This window comes from Heptranchias perlo, chromosome 14 (genome assembly GCF_035084215.1).
Source record: "Heptranchias perlo isolate sHepPer1 chromosome 14, sHepPer1.hap1, whole genome shotgun sequence".
Classification (NCBI taxonomy): domain Eukaryota; kingdom Metazoa; phylum Chordata; class Chondrichthyes; order Hexanchiformes; family Hexanchidae; genus Heptranchias; species Heptranchias perlo.
Window position 1 is genome coordinate 31,084,504 of NC_090338.1, and position 18,074 is coordinate 31,102,577.

The following is an 18,074-nucleotide window of genomic DNA, read 5'->3' on the forward strand; positions in this document are numbered from 1 at the left end:
GATGTCTCTCGTGTTGTCCCAAACCAATTTTAGTGGTGAATTTAAGAGCACATAATGTGCCTTCTGGCATTGGTTCCTTTCTTTTGCATTTAGCATGGTGGCATGCTATGGAATGGTAATCTCTTCTTCGTCCACATTTGTTACATGTTGTTGTTATTTTAGTTACTTGATGTTTGACTTTCATATGCGATTTAAACAGTGTGTGGGACTGAAAGTACTCTTTACATTGAATGCAAAGTAGGCTGTCTATGGGATAGTGAATGTTTACTTCTCTCTGTTCGTTAGGATTTACTGGGGGTTCGATTCTAATACCCTCACAGTATGTATTTTCAATTAGTTCCTCTTCTGGATCCCCGTTGTTGATCTTTTCGCTCTCTGTATTGTTTTCTTTAGGTGAGACTTTGAGGCCTGAGTTATTAATGATCCTGCTTTTAATGGTTGGCTTTTCCTTTTGGGGTTCTATTCCTGAAGGTTGCTCTTCCTATCTGTCTTGTCTTCGCCAATTAGTAAACCCCTCTCTCGGTCTTTAACAACTGGAGTAGGTTTTCTATTGGGCACTTGGATTGGTATTATTATGAAGTCATCCTCAGTTGTTTGTGTGTATGAGGTTTTAGTTGCTTGCCTCGTAGGGAGAGGTCTAGCGGTGTTCCAGCTGATGTATTTTTCACCAAGGGTCACTGGTAACTCAGTGGCGGGGAGGTTGTTTGCCCGATCCTCATTCCTTCCGGCTTTGATGAACCCCTGGGGATCATCAAATTTGTTTTTTGGAGGGTTTGTTTTCCCTTCTCTACTGGGGATTTGATCTCCGCAGATCACCTTAGCCATCTTGAATTCTTTGAGCAGTCGATTTAGCCAACAAATTAATGTTTCCAGTGGGATCTCATGGAGGTACGACAAATTGTGACCGAGAATTTAAGAGTGTCACAGCTATGTAACCAGAGGATTTCTCTTACCGAAGTTACTCCTAGTTATGACCCCCTGTTGTGGTCTCCCCTGCAAGTGGAAACATCTTCTCTACATCTACCCTATCAAACCCTTTCATAATCTTAAAAACCTCTTATCGAGTCACCCCTCAGTCTAGAGAAAACAGCCCAGCCTGTTTAATTTTTAAAAAAATATATACTTTATTCATAAAATTTGCAGCAAAACATACAATACAGTTGTCATATCACATTCCAAATGTACACAATACAGATTATACAATTTGCAGGTTACATCAAGTACAGTTCAATGAACACATTGTACATAATTACAGTTCATGACACTCTGGTGTGTCTTATTGCGTTATACCAGCTTGTTTAATCTTTCCTGATAGGTATAACCCCTCAGTTCTGGTAGGATCCTAACAAATCTTTTTTGCACCTTCTCCAGTGCCTCTTTAACCTTTTTTATAATATGGAGAGTAGAATTGTTCACAGTACTCCAAGTTCACAGTACAACCATGGTTCTATACAAATTTAACATAAGTTCCCTGCTTTTCAATTCTATTCGTCTAGAAATGAACCCTGTACCTCTACTCATTTATAGCCTGATCCTATTACCCAAGTTCCCCTTGGTGTGCTGATAGACGCCAGAGGTTCTCTATCCTCTCTTGTTAATCAGAGGTGGGATCCCATGGTAATTATTCAAACACACTGCCCTAACGCAAAAAATATATACTGCACAACGTATTCCCTCCAGAGGGACGAAGATACGGTATACTGTCCTATTAAAATAAGTCCGTTTTAAAAATGAATCTGCCTCGGCCACTTTTACTGTATGAAATGGTAACTAATGGTTTTATTTTGTGTTTTTGTGAAGGGAATTGAACGTCCCATCCGTGTCTGGGGACTTTGCTCGGTGCAGGCAGAAAGCGGTAGGAGTGACCTCGAGGTCGTGGGTTATTAGGAGAGCGATGAGCTGGTTAATGTTCAGCCGCACGGCGGGGCCCAGGGCGCTGCGTACTCTCCCCTCCGCGTACTCTCCTGCTTCTCTTAGACTGTCTTCAAAAATGGTAGGTACTGGACTGACGCAGAGTGTGTTCAGGGTTGAAAACACGGGAGTGCAGTACAGCACTTCCCCGTAAGCAGTGCGAGAGAGGGAGCACCTCACTCACACAGCTTGTTGGGCTTCGTCTTTGGAAGGGAATGCCCTTGTAGACCGCGTTCGAGTGAAAATACAACAGCCGTCTCTTGCTGTGAATTAGAATTTTTTTTTTTGCAGCCTTGGCTTTTCTCTAAACTTTTTTTTTTCTTTGGACGTGCGCTGCAGATGAGCCATGTTGCATTCAGCTGCCGTCTGTCGGGTAAAACAACAGGCGTTAAAGGGGCACTGTCTTCATGGCACACAAAAAAACACACGTTTTGCATTAACCATTGAGTTGCTGAATGATACAGTTCAGGGACTGTCCCACCTTTGATTCCCAGTCTGTGTGACTCAGCTGATCCCGGCCAAAGCAGCGCACAGAATGTTACAATTAGTTTCAGCATCTTCAGGCAAAAGAAAAGACAACTCGCCCAGGGTTCCCACTCTTCACTGTGCGACGCCTAATGGAAAGTGTACGTGTTTATACGTCAGCTGAGCGTGGGATCGACATTGGTTGCGAGGCTCCCTATAATTAAATGGCCTGTGGATATTTATTGTGCAGACCCCCTAGTTGTGGTTCCCCCCTCCCCCGCAAAGAATAACATTCCCTATTACTGTGATTCTCCTCCACCTTGCTGCAACCTTCGACATGATGCCTCTTGGTGATAATGTCTGTAGAGATGGGGGTCACCTTCCACATGTATGCTACAACGCCTGGCACTCCCTCTCCACTACCCGTCCCAAACGTTCCACTGCTACTGTGTTGTTGGACTGCTTGTCTGACATCCAGCTACGGATGAGCTGCAATTTCTTACAGCTAAGCATTGGGAAGACTGAAATCATTATCTTCGGCCCCCAATACAAACTTTGTACCCTTTCCACTGATTCCATCCTACTCCCTGGCGACTCCCAGACTGTTTGCTTTGGTGTCCTATTTGACCCCAAGCTGAGCGTCCAACCCCACATCCTTTAATTTAGAAAGACTGCCTACTTCCACCTCTGTAACATTGTCTGCCTCCACCCTACCTCAGCTGATATGCTGTTGAAACTGTCATCCATGCCTTTGTCACCTCCCAAACTCAACTATTCCAATGCTTTCCCATTCTGGACTCCTATTCTTCTCCCTCTGTAAATTTCAATTCATTCAAAACCTTGCTAACTCTATCCTATCCTATCCTACACCAAGTCCTGCTCACCCATCTCCAAGTTCTTGCTGGCGTGGCACCTGGTCCCCTGACATCTTGCATTTAATATTCTCATTCCCTCCCTATCTCTGTAATCTCCTCCAGCCCTACACCCCCTTCCCGAACTCATTAGAATCATAGAAAATTTATGGCACAGAAGGAGGTCATTCGGCCCAATGTGTCCGCGCCGGCCGAAAATGAGCCAACCAGCCTAATCCCACTTTCCAGCACTTGGTCCATAGCCTTGTAGGTCACAGCACTTAGGGTGCACATCCAGGTACTTTGTAAATGAGTTGAGGGTTTCTGCCTCTACCACCCTTTCAGGCAGTGAGTTCCAGACCCCACCACCCTCTGGGTGAAAAAAAATTTCCTCAGCTCCCCTCTAATCCTTCTACCAATCACTTGAAATCTATGCCCCTTGGTTATTGACCTCTCTGCTAAGGGAAATAGGTCCTTCCTATCCACTCTATCTAGGCCCCTCATAATTTTGTACATCTCAATTAAATCACCCCTCAATCTCCTCTGTTCCAAAGAGAACAACCCCAGCTTATCCAATCTTTCCTCATAGCTAAAATTCTCCAGTCCTGGCAACATCCTCATAAATCTCCTCTGCACCCTCTCTAGTGCAATTACATCCTTCCTGTAATGTGGTGACCAGAACTGTACACAGCACTCAAGCTGTGGCCTAACCAGTGTTTTATACAGTTCCAGCATAACCTCCCTGCTCTTATATTCTACACCTCAGCTAATAAAGGAAAATATTCCATATGCCTTCTTAACCACCTTATCTACCTCATTGTTTTTCTGATTCTTACCTCTTGTGCATCTCCACCTCTATCTTTGCCCCACTATTGGTAGATGTACTTACAGCTGCCTAGACCCCATGCTCTGTAATTCCCACACTAAACCCCCCTCTCCTATTTTTTAAGATGATCCTTAAAATCCATGTCTTTGACCAAACCTTTGGTCACTCCTAATATCTCCTTTGGTTCAGTGTCTGTTTTTGATTGTCTCTGTGTAGTGCTTTGGGGCAGTGTTTGGGGGGCGGGGAAGAGAGACGGACAGTCGTGTCCCAGTAAACCTCACGAGTCAGTAATATTCTAGAAGTTTAATAACTTTTCACAATGCATCTTATATTTGTTTTACATATTAGAATGAGATATTGCAAAGCTTGTTTAACAATACTTTTCAGTTTGTAGAATCCTCTTCAAATATTCTATTTTTACACTGTGAATCATGCAATAATCAAGATTTGACTGCTACCATGGTAGCATTGCAGCCACATTTATGCAATTTTTTGATTACATTCAAAAATTAAAATACTTGTTAAATTTTATTTTTCTTGATTTAATTTTTAGATTTTTTGTAATATAATAGATTACATTTTGTAATCCAATCCTATGACTTGTACTGTACACCAGTCTCCTTGATTAGCAGTGCAGCAACGTGGAGCCCAAGAATCTAGTCATGGCTGATTTGAGTGTTGTTTATCTTGCCAGGAGATGAAATTGGATAGTGCAAAAGGGCTATTTGACTCCACTGCCTTCCTTCCTTTTGCATCTCCCAGCCAGTTTTCTCCTTCTTGTCTGGAATGCTAAATTCATCCACTGGAGCAAGCCTGAATGTTACTATTACTTGAAGCTGGTTGAGACTTCAGTGTGGGAGTCCAGTACTTTGCCACTGTAGCATCAAAATGCAGCAGATTGCTTTGTTTCACAAGGGAGTTAAAGTTTGTGGTTAGCATATGATTTGATTTGTCATGTAGCAAAATGTTAACATGAGTTATGGTCCTATATTTAGGTTTGAAGTTTGCTTTGGATTTTCAGTAATAATGTAGAATGTAGCCACCAGAATTTTGCATCTTTTATATATACCTTATGTAATGTTTTGGGGTTTTTAATGCTAGATGTTTCCTTGGGTTCAGTATCACTGGTCACTGTAAGTGGACCTCACATTCCCTACAAGTCAGAGTGTGCCTTTACCTGCCTAATATCTAGATAAATGGGAGGGAGTTTTTCCAGTGTTTTTGCGACTGGAAGGCTGTTTCCAGTGGGGTGCCACAGGGCTCGGTACTAGGTCCTTTGCTTTTTGTGGTATACATAAACGATTTGGACTTAACTGTAGGAGGCATGATTAAGAAATTTGCGGATGACACAAATATAGGCCGTGTGGTTGAAAGTGAGGAGGAAAGCTGTAGACTGTAGGAAGATATCAATGGTCAGATGGGCAGAAAAGTGGCCAATGGAGTTCAACCTGGAGAAGTGTGAGGTAATGCATTTGGGGAGAGTAAACAAAGCAAGGGAATACACAATAAATGGGAGGATACTGAGAGGTGTAGAGGAAGTGAGGGAGCTTGGAGTGCATGTCCACAGATCCCTGAAGGTAGCAGGACAGGAAGATAAGGTGGTTAAGTATATGGAATACTTTCCTTTATTAGCCGAGACATAGAATATAAAAGCAAGGATGTTATGCTGGAACTGTATAAAACACTAGTTAGGCCACAGCTTGAGTACTGCGCACAGTTCTGGTCACCACATTACAGGAAGGATGTAATTGCACTAGAGAGGGTGCAGAGGAGATTTACGAGAATGTTGCCAGGACTGGAGAATTTTAGCTGTGATGACAGATTGGATAGGCTGGGGTTGTTTTTCTTGGAACAGAGGAGGCTGAGGGGTGATTTGATTGAGGTGCACAAAATTATGAGGGGCCTAGATAGAGTGGACAGGAAGGACCTATTTCCCTTAGCGGAGGGGGTCAATAACCAGGGGGCATCGATTTCAAATGATTGGTAGAAGGATTAGAGTGGAAATGAGGAAAATGTTTTTCACCCAGAGGGTGGTGGGGGTCTGGAACTCACTGCCTGAGAGAGTGGTAGAGGCAGAATCCCTCAACTCATTTAAAAAATACCTGGATGTGCACCTGAAGAGCCGTGACCTGCAGGGCTAAGGACCAAATGCAGGAAAGTGGGATTAGGCTGGGTGACTCATTTCTCAGCCGGTGCGGACACGATGGGCCGAATGGCCTCCTTCTGTGCCGTAAATTTTCTATGATTCTATGCGAACAATATGCACTTTATTAACCAGTGGCTCTTGCTATAAAGCACTAGACAAATTTATTAAACAGGCAAATGAACAGTACTCGGTGTAAAACTGTATATTTGTCAAAACAACTAAGACCTGTTTCTTTCGCTAACCCGCAATATGAAACTGACTCTTGAAGTACAGTTGCTTCCTTCTTAAATGGCATCCACTACCACAGAATGTACTGACTTGCTATATACCCCTGATGGCTCTAGACAAATTTTTGTCTTTATGTAGTACTGCCCAAGATGTAGCTTGAAATTCCTTTGACGATATCCCAGACCAAAGGACATTGAAACAGTGTATCTAATAATTTAATTGAGATGGTCAGATACTTATAATATTCAAAATAGCATTTGCACATACAAATACAAATGATAAACTCGTACGTTAAACAAACCCACAACATGCTAGTAGTTGAATGGAATGGCTTGACATATTGATCAATTCCAAGCACTTTGAATTATCTGAGATGAGTCCCCATCCAAGGACAATTACATAGAATGTACAGCACAGAAAAGGGCCGTTTGGCCCAACAGGTCCATGCCGGTGTTTATGCTCCACACAAGCCTCGTCCCTCCCTCCCTACTTCATTTAACCCTATCAGCATATCCTTCTATTCCTTTCTCCCTTATGTGTTTATCTAGCTTCCCCTTAAATGCATCTATGCTAGTCCCCTCAGCTACTCCTTGTGGCAGCGAATTCCACACTCTAACCACGCTCTGAGTAAAGAAGTTTCTCCTGTATTCCCTATTAGATTTATTAGTGACTATCTTATATTTATAGCCCCTAGTTCTGGTCTCCCCTGCAAGTGGAAACATCATCTCTACGTCTACCTATCAAACCCTTTCATAATCTGAAAGATCTCTATCAGGTCACTAAAAACATTAATAGCAATAACATGGCAAATTGGCCACTATTGGAGGTATAGTCAAAGCAGCCTGCAGAAATAGGTAGCAGTAACCAATTTTAATCTTATTTGTGCCATGACCAGCGAGAAAGAATCCAATAAATAATCCATAGACAAAAAGCTTTATTTTTGTTGCATCTTGTATCGATAGGACAAAACAAAAATATTTTAGATGTTTATTTTAAAGTGGCTGTAAAATGAGGGCTGTTTCACTGGCTCAGCTGATCAAGGTGATGAGCAGCTGAGCCACAAAGATCATGATGAACCCAGGTTTGTTCCCAGTTTGTGATGAATTAACTGATCTCAGCACCTCTGGGTTTGGGCACGGAAAACTGGCGCGACTTCTTTCTACTGATTGCTATCCAGCATCCGCTGCTGGAAGTCCATGTGTATTGATGTTGGGTGAAACAAGGTTAGACTTACGTCTGTTGCCTTTTGCTGTAAAATGGCCTGCCAGTTCTCACTGTCCAGGCCCTCACATAAAGAATGTGCTTTGGGGTAAGTTACAAGAGGATGGCTAGCACCTGTTGAACTGTACCCAGGAAGTAGTTAATGCCTTTAAGGGGGGAGGGAAAAATCGGCAGGAAACGAGGATGACTGTGCGCACCAAAGTGGTTGAAACAGAATTGCATTTGTCATTCTCTGCTCACTAAGTTATCGATTTCCCTTGCGATACTCTGGGACATTGGCCTGATACCAGGGAGGTCCTCACAGACAAGAATTTGCAGCGAGGGTTGCTGTTGCACACCTCACATTAGCAGACCCCCTAGCCTCTAAATTGCTTGGTATTTTGTGCATCACTTATTGGGACTAAGAGAACAATCCTATCATATTTTCGTAAACATTTACATCAATCGATGGTACTTAGCTCATCCAACATAATTTTGTAAATTTTAAATTAAAAATGCTGCAACAAATGTTTAAGTACATTTTAGAATAGATGTTTTGAATCAGATGTGAATTTATAATGTTTGGTTTTTAGTCATAAATGCAACCAATTAGAAAATGCATTGGCCGCATTTGAAGTTTAGCTAACCCACTGAATACAATATCTTTGATATGATAGACTTTTGGCAATTTATCAGCGAAACAGAAACACATTTTCAAAGAGAGACTAACATTAACTGGCTTACTGAGTGTGCTGCTGCGACCACAGTATGAAGGTTAGCAGCCTGTTTTCTTTTGCTCCCCTTGTGCTAATTCACAACATACTTTACTTTTGAGTTTGTTTAAAGATGCCACTTTTCTCCCCCTAAATTTATTTGGAGTTGGATACTGATTTTTTTAGAAAATGGGTTTTGCCTGAGGCTGTAGCATGAGGCAGCTAAGAACTTATAAGTGTTGGACAGTGTCAGTTTTGTAGTATTGCTCTTGTGTGTTCCCAAAAAGAAACAAACTGTTACAGATCCCATGCTTACGAGACTGCAGTCTGATAATCTTCTATATCTGAATAATGAAGAACATCCACCACATACTCGTTGTACATAAATTAAAGGAATTCTCCATGAAAGACTTGTACTCACATCTGTGTGCCTAAAGCCAATGATTAGGGGTTCCTTATGTAAAAACGCTTGCTGGCCATAGGCTGATATTACAAAGGTGGGCCTGCCAGTGGGGAGGCCACTGGATCTTTTTATTTCTCCCCTCAGACTGGGGACAATGATGCTGATGGGCACCATCTCTCTGGCACAAACCAGGACTCAAACCTGAATCTTCCCTGGTCCGTATGGCTCCATGTTGCATTTTACGGTGCATTTATCCACTTAGTCACCAGTGGAGCCCTAACCTGTTGTGTTTAAGGGGCACTGAATTCAGGTGAAAGTGTTTGTCAGACTCTTTTTGTCTGGGAAGGAGAAGAATCATGCATAATAAACTTTTGTTTTGACATTCATTTCAGTGTGTTTTACATCACCGTGTTTGTGTCTTTAGCAGACTTTTTGTTCACTTGCACACACTTTCTCGTGAAGATGGTGCTCCTTTCATGGTTGGGTTAAATTTGTATTTATCAGTGGCAGTAATGCTTTAACATCCATGGTGGTGGAGTTCACTGGTGACCATTTCTGTCGATCGTCCCATTTTAAATGGGACAGCACTGCTGAGAAAAGTGGCGGTAGTACGCAAAACTCTCAAGCTGGCAGAACCTGCTAATTTAGTAGTTCCACGGAAACGCCCCAATCACACACTGGCTTTCCACCTATATAACACAGTGCAAGTTGAGAGGTACGCTGGTGGTAGCAGATGTTGACCATGACAAACTTCTGAGGAATGTGGTTGCATCATTTGATAATATGTAATGGCAACTTTGGGTGAATGTTTTCAAGGTATCAAGTCAGATAACAGAAAAGGACTGTGATACAGGGAAATGGTTTAGCTGCAGTATGTAATACTATACTAAGGGGCAGAAAGGATTAAAGAAATGCTGTACATGAGCTTAAAACTATATGAAGTGAAACTTGTGCTTTTAAATTAATTTCCAAAGCAGAATATTTGGATAAACAGTAATATTGATTTGTTTTAATTTTGACTGCTTTCATTTTCAGCATAGTAAAGGTTACAGTGTATTAATGACTAGAGCCTAAGATGAGTTACTCTGAAATTAAATATTATGTACAAGGTTGATAATTGACAAAGAATAAGGGGAGTGCTCTACCATTAAATGGAAACTGAAGTGAGTGCAGTAAATTAAGTACGGTATTATACAAGGGAAGGTACAGCTGAGTGACCTATAAACAGCAGAAGGTTTACTACAAATACCAGCAAAACCCACTATCTCTGAGAAGCAGTAGCACAAGAGGTGCGTTATTTTCACAGGAACAGTGTTCTCTATAGTGTATAGTTTTCCTGCCGATTGCAGAGGGAGTAAACCTGCCGTAGCAGATGCAGTCTCGATTAGTTTACTTTTTTAAAAACTGGAAGAATGTTTCAGCTCCCACACATTCAAACGCTATCCTTTCTTCTCACTTCTGACTGATGATAGTGGCCATGTTCTCTAATTGTTAAGATAAAGTGGGGTGAATTTTTTTGGATAGTTTGAGTCAGGTCCTTCACATTAACTAACTGCACCTGGAGTTGTAGTAGGGCACTACAATTGGTCTCTGTGGGTTACAACACTTTACACTGGTCTGTATTAAGTTTCATCTGCCATTGATCTGTCCACTTAATTTATTTTGTCCAACTCATTTTGACCAGTTCGTATTGAGCTTCTGAATCCATCATTATCATAGAGACATAGAAGTCACAGCACAGAAGGAGGTTATGCAGCCTATCATGCCTGTAATCTAATTTCCCTGCCCTTTCTTTTATATTCTTCCTTTACAATTACTTACCCAATTCCCTCCTAAATGATACTGTAGTCTATGACTAAGACTTTGACTCAGCCATCAAAATGTGAGAAATCAGCAGTGACTATTAGATTTCCTGGTGATGCGCTTTGTTTAAAAAAGTCTCTCAAGCTTTGATTGCTTTTGACCGTTTCAAAAGTGCAAACTTGTTATCTGAAGTTTAGGTAGTTGTAGGTTTAGAAGTTTATTGTATTATCAAGTTTAAGGTTGTTGGGTTCTGTTAGTTAGAGATGATTTGCCATCTTGTGGTGAATTTAAGGAATTGCAGCAGAATAAAGGCTTTTGCGACTGAAGCATTTTTGCACTCCAACGGAAACCTCTGTCATGACGTATGATACAAATTATTTTTTTCAGATAACTTTAACTTGCTGTTAATGAGCTGTAGATGAATTTACATGTTTTTGGTAGAGTGCAGAAATACTGAGTACATGCTACTTGTGCTACCAACTAGAGCCACGGTGTCAGCTGTGGCTCCAGTTGGTAGCATTCTCGCCACTGAGTCAGAAGGTTGTGGGTTCAAGTCCCACTCCAGTGACCTGAGCACATAATATAGGCTGACACTCTAGTGCAGTACTGAAGGAGTGTTGCACTGTCAGTGGTGCCGTCTTTCGGATGAGACATTAAACTGAGGCCCCATTTGTCCTCTCAGGTGGACGTAAAAGATCACATGAAGAAGAGCAGGGGAGTTCCCCCAATGCCCTGGCCAATATTTGTCCCTCAATCAACACCACCAAAATCAGATGATCTGGTCATTATCACATTGCTGTTTGTGGGACCTTGCTGTGCGCAAATTAGCTGCCATGTTTCCAACATTACATCAGTGACTACACTTTAAAAAGTACTTCATTGACTGTAAAGCGTTTTGGGACGTTCTGAGGTCGTGAAAGGCGCTATATAAATGCAAGTCCTTCTGTTATTTTATTAAACAATTCACTCTCCTCAGGCACTGTTCCTTAAACTGCTGACATCACCCCCTTCCTTAAAAAAAAACACTTTATCCCTTCTATCCTTGCAAATTAGCACCCCATCGCCAACCTCCCTTTCATCTCAAAAAGTCTTGAACATTTTGTCGCCTCTCAAAGCTGTGCCCACCTTTCCTGCAACTCCTTGTTCAAATATCCCCAATCAGGATTCCTCTCCTGTCACAGCACTGAAATTGCCCTAATCAAAGTCACAGTTGACATCCTCTGTAACTGTAATCATGGTGCATTATGCCTCCTTATCCTCCTTGGACTTTCTTCAGCTTTTGAAACTGTTGACCACACAATCCTCCACCAATGCCTCATCTCCATTGTCCAGCTGAGTGGGACTGTGCTTGGTTCCACTCTTACCTGTCCAATCATAACCGTAGCATCTCCAGCAATGGCCTCGTTTTCCAGCACTTGCATCGTCACTTCTGGAGTCCTCAACCAATGATCTATCCTTGGACCTCTTCTTCCTCATCTTGTCCCCTTGACAACATCATCCAAAGACAAGGGGCCAGTTTCCACATGTGCACGACAAACACAGAACTCTACATCTCCACCACCACTCTCGACCCTCTGTGCTGTCAGGTTTCTTGAACGACTTCCAGTTTTAGATGAGCCACAATTTCCTCCAGCTAAACATGGGGAAGACCAAGCCATCCCCTTAGCCTCCGCTAGAAATTCCACACTCACCACCTACTCCATCTCCCTTCCCAGTGACTGACTCAGGCTGAACCAGATTGTTTGCAACCTTGGCGTCCCATTTGATTCTGAGCTGAGCTTCCGATCCCATATCCTCTCCATCACAAAGGTCGCCTACTTCCACATCCGTGTGATGACCTGCCTCCACCCCTGCCTTAGCCCATCTGCCACTGAAACCTTCATCCATGCCTTTGCCACCTCCAGAATTGACTCTTCCAATGCTCTTCTGGCCGACCTCCCGTTCTCCATCTCTGTAAAGATTTAGTAGAATGGGCCTATATTCTGTGGAGTTTAGAAGAATAAGAGGTGATCTCATTGAAACATATAAAATTCTTAGAGGGCTTGACAGGGTAGATGCTGAGAGGCTTTTTCCCTAGGGGTCACAATCTCAAGATATGGGGTCGGCCATTTAGGACCGAGATTTGTTGAGTATATTCAAGACTGAGATAGATAGATTTTTGGACACTCAAGGAATCAAAGGATAGGGTGGGGAAAATGGAATTGAGGTAGAAGATCAGCCACAATCTTATTGAATGGCAGAGCAGGCTCGAGGGGCTGAATGGTCTACTCCTGCTCTTATTTCATAGGAACTTATGTTCTTATCATCTTATTCAAAACTCTGCTGCCCGTATCTTAACCTACACCAAGTCCTGTTTTGCCATCATAGTTATCCCTGTTGACCTGCATTATCTCCTGGTTCCCCAATGCCTCCAATTTAAAATTATCATCCTTCTGTATAAATCCCTCCATGGCCATGCCTCTCCCTCTCTCGCTAACCTCCACCAGGAATACAAGTCCCCCTGAATTCTCCCTTCCTCCGAGTCTGGCTTCTTGTGCATTCCTGCTCCCTCTTCTCCACTATTGGCAACCATGCCCAAGCTCTAAACCTCTGTGCCTCTCCTCCTCCCACTTCTCCTTTAAGACCCTCCTTAACAACCACCTCTTTGACCAAACTTTTGGTTACCTCCTTCTTTGGCTCAACGTCCACTTGTGTCTGATTATGTTTCTCTGAAGTGTCTTGTGATGTTTTCTACATTAAAGGTGCTATATAAATGCAATTTGTTGTTGCTTTATAGGTTACAAGGAACATGCAGGTACGTACACTGAAGGTTTTGTACAGCTACGCAGGTCTTCATACTGGGCAGGATTACTATTTGGCAGGATCATGGTTTTGAAAAAATATGTTTTGGAGCAGGATTGGGCACATTTGTAATGCCCCACATAGTTGAATAGCAGACACACTTTGCCCTAGGCTTTCCGCCTCACCCCCATCTTTTTTTTTTGGCAATTTGCAAGTGGAAAACTACTTGAGGGCGAGCTCTGCCTCTCTTCTTTTCCAGGGTGGGTCCCATAATGCCAGATTTTGATGGCTGGCCAATGTCAGTTTGATTCATGTGAGCAAAACACTGCCTTCTCCATGTTTCCCACATTTGCCCAGGTGCTACTTTTTTAAGCTCTGGCATTCAGTGTCCAACGGTTGACAAAGAGTGCCTCAGGGCTTCAAGAGAAGGGGTCGGGGTGCCTGAGCAAGCGCTTTCAAAGCATGGCCATGCCCAGGTCCCATCATCAATAGCAACATTTTCAGGGACAAGAAAACATTTTTTGTAGGCATCTGGCTATCTTTTCCTGCTGTAACAGGCCATGAACTGCCGTGACTCCCTGGCAGATGACTGTATCATAGTAGGTACAGCACAGGAGGAGGCCATTCAGCCCATCGTGCCTGTGTCGGCTCTTTGAAAGAGATATCCAATTAGTCCCATTCCCCTGCTCTTTCCCCGTAGCCTTGTAATTTTTTTTCCATTCAAGTATTTATCATTAATATCTTGTGCTCAATGTTCTTTTAGGCTTCAGCGACACAGTGGTTAACCCCAGAGGAAAGAGAACAACTTCTACCAGAATTAAAAGCAGCCGGCTGGGAAGGTGTTGAAGACAGAGATGCACTTTTCAAAGAATTTTCATTCAAGAATTTTAACCAGGTACAGTATTTTGTAATGCAAAAATAGTTACCATGGCTTGGCAGTAATCCTCTCAAACATTTGTTTTCTTTCCTCAGTATAAAAGCCATGTTATAAGCTAGGGATGTGTGATTAACTGAGTTTGATGCGGAGTATCTATAAAGCCCTTTGAACAACTTTATCTGTGAATCGTTCAATAATAATTGGAATTGAAAAATGATTAAAGCCTTACATTGAAAGAATGTGGGGCTGAAATTCCTCCTGATAATTTTAGTGAAAAAGTAGGTGTGAAACCAAAACAGGAGTGTACCTGATTTGTACTTATTTTGGTGAAATTGATGGGAAGAATTTCACCCCTCAAGTTCTTTGTAGCTGAGGGACTTGGTGTCATAGTTGGTTAGAGCCATGTTCTTTCACCTCTAGCATCTGGATTTAAAGTCAGCTTAGACAATGGGATGAAAATCTCCTGTCATTGGGTTTCCTGGTGGCCCAGTGGGTGCATATGTTTCTGATATACTGAACCATACAGACAAGTAATGTCCCAGAATTGATCCTTGGTCTGTTAGCCAATCTCAACTGGTGCTACTGCCAGCTTCAGTGCTCTCGATGGGGACAAATGCCCCCAGGTTCCTGCTCTTGATTACCGTTGGATCATAAGTGTATGTAAATATTTGGCAGGAGGAGGATTGAGCTCAGCTATAATGACTCCAAAGTGATTGAAATTAGCTAATTGTTTGGGTTCTCACATGAAGAGTGGGCAAGGTATCAGAGGGTTGTTTTCAGCTGTGGGACTGTAAACACCTGTGAATTGTTAGTACCTCTAAACAAAATTAGATTTTTAAAAAAGCCTCCTGTCTCTGCTCATTGTGAACATCATTAGTGAAATAGATTTGGGGCAGTCTTAAGTCAGCTGTCATGTGGCATAAAGGATAAAAATGCCTCTAAATAGGCATTAATTAGCAGTGTCACTCAGATTGATATCAGTAACTCAAGAAAGCTATTCCTTGTTCCTGGACTCAGTACAGTCCAAAGTAGCACAGATCAGCAGACTGAATAAAGATGGTCTGTTCCATGGCAGGGCACACCCTCTGCAACATTGCAGAAAGGCAAGGCAAGGCAAGGCATAGCCAGAGCCAGGCTATCAATCCTGTACAACTGGAGCTGCAGTACAAGAATTTTTAGCAGTTAAGACGGATCTCCATGTTTATACCAGGAACAAAAGAGCTACTTTAGCTTTACCTCAACATTCTGTATCTAATAAGTCCAGTGGCAAAACTTAAGTCTCTAGTTGGAGTGTGGAGGGAGATTTGGGGGGGGAATAGATTGGAGAGTGTAGGGGTCACATGACATGTATCACATTTCACGTCTCCTCGTGGACACAAAACCAAAAAAACAACCATACAAACTGTCCTGCAATCTCATCAATAGACCGATTCATATTTTAGGAACAACAAATGCTCTTTTAATGCAAAGGAAAAAAAGGCTGATCAAATAAATCTATACTTGTAATTCACACGTTTTTGCAAAGCAAAATTCAATTTTTAATATTGTTATGTCAGATTAAATAAAATGTACCACAATGAGAGATTTATTTCAAGTATTTTTCAAATATGCCATGGGTAGATTAACAAAAGTTAATTTAAAAGTTTCTGCTTCAAATTACTTTGCAGTAAAGCTGAACACCAGCTAGTGACACAATATCCATGTAAATATATAGTTTTTTTTGTTGTAAAAAATTATAATTAATGGGGAATTTAAGAGAAAGATTGTTTAATTTAGAAGCTTTGTAAATGCATCTGAAATGAAGTCTGTGAATTGCGCACACCTGAAGACTGAAACTGGTGCAGTCTGTAAACTCAGGAGTCTTGGGGAGTTATAAATTGCATAGCACCAAAGAAAAACAGGTGGGAAGTTGCATGTAGCATAATAACCAGGACCCAAATTGCATGAATCCTGATACAGAAAAAATGAAGTCGACAGCATTCCATATGTAAGGAAAAAGGAGGCAGCTAGAGGTGAGCGGGGTTTTAAATTATGCTGGAATTGAATTGCTGGATCAGATTAATTGGATTGCACACGTGCGCACATTCCAGTAAGTTAATTCCACCAACTTCTCACTTACCTCTGCCTTCTCTCTGGCTGCCTCCTTGTTCGTCACACAGGGAGTGCTGTTGACTTTTTCATTTTTGTTGGGATTTGTAAATTTCATACTGCCTGCTGCCTCTCGCATCAATTTCATGGATCCTGAGAGATTTTTGTGGCCACCTGGGACTCCTAATTTTAGTAATGCTGCAGTCGGACTTAAATTTTAAACTGCCTATATTGATCTTTGGGCGTGCACCACATACTACACCCAGCTATGCATATTCTGCTACTCAAATTTCAGTGCTGTGAACTAACACACTTTCACTAGTGAATAATATACAGACCATAAAAATACTTCAATAGTCTATTGTTGAGCTACTGTGGGAACACAATTTGTTGTCTTGTGTCTAGGTTTGCCTGATTATGTATTTTCTACCATCAGACCTTCATTGAAATCTATTAAGTTTCTTAATGAGATACAGCGGATCTTTGGTGAATAAGTTCAGGATATGCTGGAGCTATTTTTTTTTTAAAAAGAAAAGCTTTCTCAGAGTCAACCCCTATTAGTAGCAAGTTCTAAAATACTCACCAATTATCCCTTAAGGGGTTCTCTTCAGTATCAAAATGACTTGTACATGGATTCAAGCAACCTATGCAGGAGGACTAATAAGGTGATGGGATAAAGTTTTACCTATTGGTCCTTGCACCAGAACATTACATCTCCTGCATTACTGGTAAAGCTATCAGTCAGAGAGAGACTTGGACATTTTGCAAGCGTGGGACTTTCAAAACGATTGGTGTTCTTGGGTTTTATTCCCCATGGCAAATTGTTCCAGGTTTTTGTGATAAGAAATAAATATCTGAGGCTTGCAGGAAACTGCTGTGAATATCATAAATATACTTTTAGCTGCTGAAGCAGAAACTTTGCTGTATGTTAATGGTGTCAGTGAATAAAAGCCAAAGCTGTACATCTGTGGAATGCATTGGTTTTCTAATGCTGCGAAAAAAATGATGTGAAAACTTGTAGTCATAGTCGTTTAATCTCCACCTGCTCATGTGCCAAGAAAGAAAAGAAAGAACATGCATTTATATACTGCCTAAAGTGCTTCACAACCAATGAATTACTTTTGAACTGTAGTCACTGTTAACGTAGGTAAGCATGGCATACAATTTGCAAGGTCCCATAAACAGCATTAGTTCTAGAATTAGACAATATACTCCCTGCATACACTGTTTAAGCATACATATTGGCATCTTGATTGAGGATTGAAATTTATGGGGAAGGTGGAGATGGATGTAGTCTAGACCCGCCTTCCTCCCCAAACAAGGATCGTATGCGTGCGTACTCTTACACACTTGGGTTCAAGCAACCTGTACAAGTAAAGCAGTGGGATAAAGTTTGCCTGTTAGTTCTTCCAACAGAACATCATAGTGGTGATTAGTCATTACTGCTTTCATCACTGGTAAAGCCATCAATAGTCTGACCTCCTCCAGTGGCCAATGGATAAATGCCCGTGTGGTGCTGAACCATATAGAGTTGAAAGGGCCAGGTTTGATCTTTGGTCTGTGTTGAGTTAGCTGGGATAACAGAAGGGTGCTGCAATTGACTTTGATTTTTCCTAACCCAGCAATACCAATTAGTTTTGTCCTGATTGCTATTTATTAACTTCTGTTTAAAATGCATTTACATGGGCATCAGTGAATTGCCTGCTGTCCATCATTCAGTTGAATAGTCGCCTGGGTGAGATACCAGACGCTATTGGTGCCTGTTGAATTACTGACCAGAAT

General features: G+C 41.8%; 1 protein-coding gene across 4 annotated transcripts in view; it reads left to right on the forward strand.

Annotated features, from left to right (window-relative positions):
- Positions 1-1,566: 1,566 nt before the first annotated feature.
- The window catches only part of LOC137332405 (pterin-4-alpha-carbinolamine dehydratase 2-like), a 78,029-nt gene continuing 61,521 nt past the window's right edge, over positions 1,567-18,074 (forward strand). For 3 of the 4 annotated variants that reach the window (XR_010965654.1, XM_067996213.1, XM_067996214.1), the window contains exons 1-3: positions 1,567-1,695; positions 1,801-1,993; positions 14,091-14,222. Coding sequence is in view for 3 of the 4 variants with exons in the window: in XM_067996213.1 (XP_067852314.1) it covers positions 1,895-1,993; positions 14,091-14,222 (231 nt within the window). In the remaining variant the exon portion in view is untranslated. The remainder of the gene's footprint in view (positions 1,696-1,800; positions 1,994-14,090; positions 14,223-18,074) is intronic. The other variant, XM_067996216.1, reaches the window with a different exon arrangement.